Genomic DNA, 9,243 nt, shown 5'->3' with positions numbered 1-9,243 from the left:
CCGAACCAATGTATTTACAACTGGAGAATCTCTTCTTTCATTGAAGCCACCTGTCTGGGAGAAGCTTCCTAGTTTGACTGTGAGGAGCTTGGGGAACTAAGAACTGGATCATGGGAGAGCTCGGCTTCGAAGGCTGTGTCTTTCGCTCCAAGGCCATAAACCCTTAAGTGGTGTAGAAGTTGACACGCCAGCTCCAGTGGCATGCTAGCGGAAGGTGGGGGAGTAGGGGCATAAGCAATAAGTGACACAAGAGACAGAGTAGCATCGGGTGCAAAAGCAGGAGCCATAGGAGGGGTGGTAGCAGCAAGTGCAGGAGGAGGTTTAAGAAGTAAAGTTTAGGTGGTAGTTATGTAAATACAAGGGAATTTGGTGGTATGCACATAAATGTCCCAAAATAATATTTTTTTATATTTATTGATTATCTTATAAGGATCATTAGGATTTTTTACTCGATGATAAAAAGTCTGACGTTGAAGTTTTTTTTTTTTTTTTTTACTCGATAATTCGCAATCAAACTCTAAGATCTCGCTCTATACTCAACCAAATTGCATGGGATTTAATCATATAGTTTCATCAAAGTGAGACGAACCTATCTATATCTTTAAGTAGGCATGCATTGTTCATTTTCTTCCTAAAAGACCAAACTGAGAGCCATTTTAGGGAATTGAGCCATTACCTTATCCCAGGAGATGAGGCCTCGATTGGGCTTGACAAAGATGATCACTTTGATGTCACAAAGCTTCCCCTTGCTTCAATTCGCTCTGAAATTAGCCCTAGTTATGAACTAGATCAAATGGTGGCTCGAGTTGATGTTAAAGTAGGTTAGGGAACGCGGGAAGCTCGGATTTTGATTGGGGGTAAGGTTTTAAAGCCTTGTGAAGCTAATGGGAGAGTTAGATTGGGGTTTTGATGAAGTTGATGTCAAGGCCGAAAAATACTCGGGATTTCAATGGTGAAATTAGGGTTGTGTGGTAGTGGAGTGGCCTGAGGATTGTGGGATGAGCCGCTCTGGTATGTGGAAGTGTTTTTTGTGTTAAGAGCAAGGGGTTCAAGTGGTTGGCTAGGAAGTTGAGTGCGTGTGTGGAGCTCTCGAGTTACCCTCCTTAAATAGTCGAGGGAGGCCATGGGAGGAGCTCTAGTGTACATGGGAGAGTCTGGCGGTTCCTCAAAGGATGTGCAGAGGAATGAGGATGAGCTAGCAGAGGTAAAGGTGCTTTCTCCATTTTTAAAGTTTTGACCATGGAGCTCCAACGAAGAAGAAGATGGCATGCCCAAGGTGTGAGAGGATAGGGGGAGCTTTTGGTATGGTGGCTGGGCTCAGAAATGGTTTGGCTTGACCCACTCATGAAGTGATTTGGGTGGGTTGGACCTGGGTGCCATGTGGTAGTCCCCCTTGGTTAAAGGTACATGCTTTGTCTTTTAGTGTTTGGATTAGGTCAAATTAGTTTATTTTATTCTTTTGTCACCCATGTGTCATGGTGGGTCATCAAGGTCAAGTAGTGTGCTCTCAAGTCATGGGGTTTGAGCTATGCCCTCTCATGATGGCTTGGGCTTTTGTGGTAAACTTAGCTTAAATGTCTTTAGATTTAGCCCAAAAGATTAGGCTTAATGGGCCCTTTTAATTAGCCTAATTAAATAATTAGGTTAGTTATGAAGGTTGCCTCCCTAATGCAACTTTGATTCCTAAATGGTTTTAGGTCTTAATCACCTTGAATCAAGTAAAGTTTTATTTTGATGAGCTCAATTGTTCCATAATTGACTCAAGTTGATTTGGGCTCAATTGAATTTTGATGACCCTTGGTGATTTCAATTTCTTAGGATTGAGTTGATGTGTTTGGAGCTCGCGTCAATTTCACGGTTAATTGGTGAAAGCTTTAGGTGAGACCAAGGATTGACTTTGGTGAATTACTCCTTTTAAATTTTGGTGTCATGGGATTTCTAGGGCCTTTTAGGGTAATGTGGTAAGAACCCCACATTGGCCTAGGCCAAGCCTCCTGTCTGATGGGCTCTGCAAGGTCAATGAGAATCCCATAGATATTTAATAGGTCCTTAGAGGAATTCCTAGGATTTTGAGTTCCATGGACAACCTAGGGCATCTTCCACCTATAAAAAGTTAACTTGGGTTTCCATTGGGCTAGACCCTCAATCATCTCAACTAAGGGTTGAGGATTTGGGCTTCACCTCAGGAAACCCTAAGTGAGTGTAGGATTAGTTAGAAGTCCAATATGGATAAGTTTCATCTCTAGTCATCAAAGAAGATCACTAGGAAACCCTAAGGCTAAATCCTAGATTTCTACAAAGAGATAGGAGGCCCTCACAAAAGTGAGGTCAACACTTGATAAGTACTTTTAGAAAAGTTTTTCAAGGGACTTAAGTTTTACAACTCAAAAGACACTTCAGCTCATACGCGAGGATCATTGTAGCATAATAAAGTAACTACTCCCTTCACTTTATAGAGGATTCCCACAAAAAAAAAATGATAGTAATTCTTGAAGCTAAATCAAATAAAAATTAGGCATTAAGAAAAAAGTTTAAGATTGTTATTAAAACATCGACTAGACTGGAGATCAAATACCATGCAATCTAATTGAAAAGAATTTACTTTCACAGAATTTTAATAATTCTATGAAGCAAATGGAAAATTTGACCTCTTACAGTTCTAAGATTCCTTCAAAAAAATCGAGAAGCAAAAATGAAGATTAGAACCACACTTGATATGGCAAGGACAATACTTAAAAGTAAGAGGCTATCCAAGGAGTTGAGTGGAAGCATTGCATGATCAGTTAAATTGACCAATGAATCACTAATAAAAAGTATGAGGGAAAAGACACCATAAGAATCAGGGAGCAAAAGAAAGTCTAACATCTATCGTCTTAAGAGTTTCTGAAGTTTAGCTGAACTGTATGTACCCAGCAATACAAGAAGCTAAATGACAAGAGCAAGAAGTTTATTTTCATCAGTTATGAAGCCTACAGAAAAGCTACTCATAATAAAATCCAAATATTTGAAAGAAAATCATAAATCAAGATGTCAAATATGATGATGAAAGAGAATGGGGATCAGAAACATGTGATGAGAATTACAATTTTTTCTCATAATTTAAAGAATTGAACTTGAAGCAAACAAGGATGAAACAAGTAAGAGAAAAATTTATAACCCCAACGAAAACATCAATTATAACAAATCAAAGAAACTCAGATTCACTGTGTTAAATGAGAGTTCAAGTGATAGAGTGCCATATTTTACAAGTTTACAAGATACGAGTAGTTGAGAATCAAATAATCATACTCTCTTTCATCTCTTTAACGAAAAGAGCTTATAGATTTTCAAGAAGTTATACAAAATAAGATGCGAGATAACACTTTGGAAGAAGAAATCAAAACAATCCATAAAACTAACGCGAATGGGTGTATTAATCAAAGAAGAATGTCAAAGTATAAGTTGAAAGATAAAACACAAGATTAGTTGAAAAAGGTTTCAATGATAGAGTTAGCATAAGCATAGAGCTTTTATCATTGATAAGGTCGACGCTCACAATCACAACGAACAACAATGCCCAATATCGCTAATAGAGACAACTTCCACTTCGTCAATAATACTAACACTAATCATTGTCAATAATGTCGGATGCTAGTCATCACTATCAAGACCAACACGTCACAGTGCGAAAGCTGATATATGTCATTGCCAACAAGTTCAACTTCCACTGTCATCAAAGAGGAAGATGTCTACCAATGACAAAAAAATTGATGTCCATCATTGCTGATAAAGCTAACAACCTACGTACATTGTCACGAAGATAGACACCAACAATTGCTAACAATGTTGAGCCTATCATTACCCTCAAAGCAGATGCCTCATATCACCATATTACCGAGGCCCAATGTCAGCATAAGCCTTATGCTCGCCATCACTATTAAAGATGTCTTCCTTAATTGTTGGTATTTACTACTAAAAGAACAATCGAACAAGTCACGGATCATCTCTTGATGAAAATTTTGATGCCTCATTGCTCTTCCTACTTCCAACATAAAAATCATATTTTATTATCCAAATCTACTATATAGATTAATATCTTCTCCAGTTACCAAAAGCACATAATTTCTAATAAATAATTCTAATTAATTGAATCATTTCATCAGGAAGAAGCCCCCACAGTTTTCCTATCATTTTTCTATATAAAAATCTCATATGTAATATGAGATGCTCTTATATGTGTATGAGATTATCATTTAATACTAAGACGATAAACTCTCGCGATATACCTTTGAAAGTTCCAGCATGCAACTAATATATTCAAATTCTTTCGTAGTCTGCCAAAGACGTTATGTTAAGAAAGTAGGAGTATTGGATGATGATTTATGGTGCCATCATTAAAGTTTGCAGATAGACTCAAGATCAATCCAATTGCATATCAAATCATAAAATAAATAAAGACAGAAAAAAAAAACACAAACTTACAGAAAGGCTGTTGTTACTCTATGCGCGAATCATATAAATCCTCAACACGTCTCCCCAATGGCAGTCCGTTTCCTTGATTTCCACCGCCTTTATATCAGCTTAAACTGCATAAAAAAATTCTAACCAAGCAATTTCTGAACCCTGTTATTCAAGCAATCAGGATGCCATAAATAATAGGGGCATTTACATAAATACCACACAATTCTTATATAGTTACATATCCAACAGCTAAACTTCAATATTTACATGCATACCACACAAATATTTAACATCACATAAAAAATACCACAATTACTAACTTTTCGTGCATAGTTTTATAACACCTAAGTGTTATTAAGTAAATATTAAACACTAGGTGTTAGATATGTATATACATAAGAATTGAATGGTTCGTATGTAAATTACCCTAAATATTAACTACAACCAAAAAAGTTCAAGAAAAAAAAATAAAAACAGAATTATATATTAAAAGATTAACATTTACAAATGACATGAAATATTTCTGTTCATCATAAGAGTAAGCTAAGAAAAAAAAAAAAGCCCAATAAACACTCTCTACCTCTGATCAGGGATATCTGAGAGTTTAATCAGTTTAGGAAGATGAATCACTTTCGTCTATATTCATCTTTAATGAGTTGTTGACGCAGAAGGGAAAAAGGTTTATAGCAATCCAAGAGACTTCAACTGTTGTGCATGCTCAGGAGGAATAGGTGGTGGAGACCAATTCCCATCTTCCATCTCACTATCAACATCCTCCACCACATATTCCTGCAATTGATTACACATATTCAGTAACTCCTAGTTTATATATATAGAAAGAGAGAGAGGGAGGGAGGGAGAGGGAGGGAGACAGAGAGAGAGGGGGATTACTTTGGCACTTAACTCACAGATAGAAAAGTGAGGTATAGCTTAATCTATGAAACTTACTTTGGTGAGCATTCTTTTAGCAAGAATGTGGTAATGCCGCTGCCAAATTCTCTGACCAACCATGGTGGCAACAAGAACGCTGTAGAATATGCCGACAATGGTGAAGAGGCCCAGCACAATGAGTCCCATAATAAGAAGAAGAGGAAGCCCGGCTTCACCGGCACCACCTAAACAGCCGCATTCTCCAGCTGCACTAGCACAACTCTCAAAGCATGTGGTACAATCAGTCCACATGCAAAGTGTGCCGGGTAGATGGCAATCTGCGCACATTCTGAAAGATGGAGAAAGTTCAAAATACTGGGACATATCAACGCATTCTCATGCTTTTATCAACACTGGCAAAGGAAATTTACATACATACCACACAATTCTTGTACATTTACATATCTAGCACCTAGATTTTGAAATTTACATATTTAGCACAACATTCTTAAGTATTTACCCATCTCGCAACTAAACTTTCATATTTACATACATAGCACTTCGTGCTTTAAACCTATGCATGAAAATGTATATTTCACTTTAAAAAAGTGATAATAGTATTATTTTTTCCATGATATTAAAGATTTGAGTGCTATGTTTGTAAATATTAAAGTTTAGTTGTGACATGTAAATAGATAAGAATTGTGTGCTATGCATGTAAATGCCCCCATTTTTACATTTATAACAAATTGATATTAAAAAACCTATCCATGAAAATGTGTAATTCAATTCTAAAAAGTAAATGATAGTGGTATTTTTGATGTGATGTCAAATATTCAAGTGTTATGTATGTAAATACAAAAGTTTAGGTGTTAGATATGTAAATATATAAGATTTGTGTGACATGTATATAATGCCCCTTAAATAAATTCAAGATATGCAAATTCAATTTTTGAGTGACCTCAAAAAAAACAATATGTTAAGCAAGTAACTAATTGCATTTTACAAAATTAAAAATCACAATATTTATAGCTGTAATTAGAATTTCTAATTTACCAAGCACGCAAACACCGGCACCGAGCCTTTCACTTTTGCATCTCCTTTGTAATTTCCTCGTCTCTATGAAATATCAATCAACTTTAACAAGCTTGATTATGGCGTGTCGTAGAAGATTCTAAGCTAAACCTATTGCAGCCTTGTTAACATAAGAAAATTTCAAGGACAAACTAACTGGCTTCTTTAATTCCTCAAGGAACCCATAGTGACCATAAAAACTAACAAATCTCATTTGTCGGCCCTATATTATGCTTCCACACTAGTTTGAGCTACTAAAGGCCCTTCTGGCATCATTTTTATTTCTTTTTTTTCATATTTATTTTTTTTCTTTTGCTTTCGAAAATATATTTAGTTGGTATAATGTTTATATGTTCTTATTTTTTTTAGTTTTTAAAAAAATTAACTTGTTTTTAAAATCAACTGAAAACACTTGAAAGATGTTTTGAATGTTTTTAAAAACAACTATTTCAACCAAAAATGTTTTAATTCAAATAAAAACATAATAAAATAAAATAAAAATAAAATATGAAAAACAAAAGCCAAAAGTGATCCCAAACTACCCCTGAATTATGTTTCTTGCCCCAACAATACCTGGTTCTTAACATCCTATCTTTGGTCAGAAGTGTAGAACCTTGCTAGCTCGGTATAAGCCTTAAACTCTCTATGCATGTTTTTTCTTGGAAGTATAACCCCCTTCTGAAACAACATTTTAGGTGTCATTGAATTCAATATTAGCCACGAAGTCTTCTTTCTTAGGAAAGTGCATAAATTATCTTATTATGCTCAAGCAAAGGTTTTTTTTTTTTTTCCGAGGAGGGTGAACAGTCAAACCTGGCACCTTGAGATTCCTCACTTCATTACCAATTAACATGCTATCCATTTGAGCACTACGCTCAGATAATGTTCATATCAGGCAGTATTTGAGATAAATAAATCAGCCTTTTCGCTAACCACTGATACCATGTGGTATCTATAGGCTCGCCTTCTTGTTTTCTCTGTTGTGAATTTAGATCGATTGGCATATTAAAAAGTCTACATATCCACTATTTCAATTTATTGAGAAAATCTAAAGACACAAGTCATCATAATCCCCTTCTTTGATCTTGCAATTCGATACTCCAATAAAATACTATCCCCGAATATTTGATCTCAAATTCAGTGGCCAAACTTTTCCTTAAACGATTCATCTAAGCCAAATCATTTCTTACTAAGATAAATCTATATGAACTGTCAATACAATTATTTTAACTCATTTTTAACTGCTTTATGAGCATATTATGATCAATATGGGTTTGATTTTAGCTTGTTGCTTCACAGAAAGGGTGAATTTATCAAAGAATACCTTGATAATTTGTTCAAAATCATAAAAAGTTTTTTGAAACTGAAATAATTTCTGGCCAATTTTTTCTTCAAACCTTCGAGAAGGATCCATATAAATTTCTTCTAAGACTCCATTGTGGAAGAAATTCTTGACATTAAGTTGTTGAAGTGGCCAGTCAACCTTAACTACATAAAACCATCTATAGTAAAATTGCCCAAGCTTTCTTTTCATATTTGCATCTCCTCTTCTTTGCCCTAAACCATAGTTTATAAAGGGCCTTGTTGAGCTTTGAGCATTTAAAACATTTTGTTCTTATAATAAGAACGGTTTCTATATGATTTTTAAAATCAAACTTGCTTCGGGTTGAACTAAAAATAAATTTTGTTGGGTTGAATGAAATCATTTTCAAACAAACCAAAACTATCCAAAAGAATCCGAAAAATATTGTGGTTGAAAAAAACTCAGATTTTCTTTTTGCAACAAATCTAAAAAAGGTAGATTGTTATTGAAGTTAGCCTCTTGAAAAAATCAATCTTCTTGATATCTCTCTCCCTAATGATGAGATGCATAAGAAAAACACTTTTTCAAATATGTATATATATAATTTGTGTGTGTGCGAGTTTTTAAGGATGGAAATATTTATACCTATTTTTTTTGTCAGTGCATAACTGTCCGCACTAAAAAGTTGAGGAGTTGCCCGTTGGAAACTGTCGGTCACTGGAATCGAAATCTCGTCGCCTGCTTCGAAATGACGTTTAATTTACATATAAATTTAAGTTTAGAAAAATATAAAATCAAATTGACCCAATATTTTTCACAGTTTAAATGAAAGAGTATTGTACCTCAAACCCTGTATCCATCCCGAACGAAACACAGGACTTGAGGGTAAAACTCGATCAAATAAACTAAGAAATATATGACGCTTGTTTGGTCTGCGAAACCATTTTATTTGCCGACAAGTTCCCTTATTTAATATGAAGAATTAAATAGAATTTATATTAAGTTGGGTTCGGAAAAACTTCCTATAAGGGTAAGCCCCTATAGTTAATTATATCTTAAATGACGGAAGTCACCTAAGAAAACTCTTGATAAAAATCAGGAAATATTATCTTCAGATAAGTCAAAAGGATAGGACTTTTCAATGAGATCGGACAAAGAGGTGTGAAATAAGATTGACTCAAATTTGAATCATTTATTATAGAATCCAAAAGAAGAAGAACTAGGGGATGTCACAGATCCGAAGGAAAACCTCGATGGTTTCTCAGTCTATTCATCTTGCCAATTTTATTTAATTAAGACCTATATTTGTGTGAAATGATCACACGAATAGCCTGAAAGATGTGAGGATTTAGGTCAAAACGAACGACAACCTCAGGATCTTAAAACAAGTTAGGGGTCGCTCGGCCCGTCTCTCGCCCGTCTCGTTAAACTCCCGCGCTCTTCTCGCTTGTCCCGCTTGTCCCGCTCGCCCGACCGTAGCGCAGGCTCCCCACTCCTTATCACTGCTGCGGATCCTACCTCTGCAAACGGCTCCCGAAAACGAACGGATCAAACGC

At 35.5% G+C, this 9,243-nt stretch overlaps 1 protein-coding gene across 2 annotated transcripts in view; it reads right to left on the bottom strand.

The window, feature by feature from the left end:
• Window positions 1–4,477: 4,477 nt before the first annotated feature.
• LOC110030160 overlaps window positions 4,478–9,243 on the bottom strand; it is a 29,108-nt gene continuing 24,342 nt past the window's right edge. Inside the window, exons 6-8 of one of the 2 annotated variants that reach the window (XR_002294632.1) lie at window positions 5,389–5,659; window positions 5,021–5,229; window positions 4,478–4,580 (exon numbers count right to left, since the gene is read on the bottom strand). Coding sequence is in view for 1 of the 2 variants with exons in the window: in XM_020732747.1 (XP_020588406.1) it covers window positions 5,122–5,229; window positions 5,389–5,659 (379 nt within the window). In the remaining variant the exon portion in view is untranslated. Of the gene's footprint in view, window positions 4,581–4,891; window positions 5,230–5,388; window positions 5,660–9,243 lie in introns of those variants that run through there. The other variant, XM_020732747.1, reaches the window with a different exon arrangement.

This window comes from Phalaenopsis equestris, unplaced genomic scaffold (assembly GCF_001263595.1).
Source record: "Phalaenopsis equestris unplaced genomic scaffold, ASM126359v1 Scaffold000670, whole genome shotgun sequence".
NCBI classification, from domain to species: domain Eukaryota; kingdom Viridiplantae; phylum Streptophyta; class Magnoliopsida; order Asparagales; family Orchidaceae; genus Phalaenopsis; species Phalaenopsis equestris.
The sequence above is the reverse complement of the archived record's forward strand: the minus strand, read 5'-3'. Positions and strand labels throughout refer to the sequence as shown.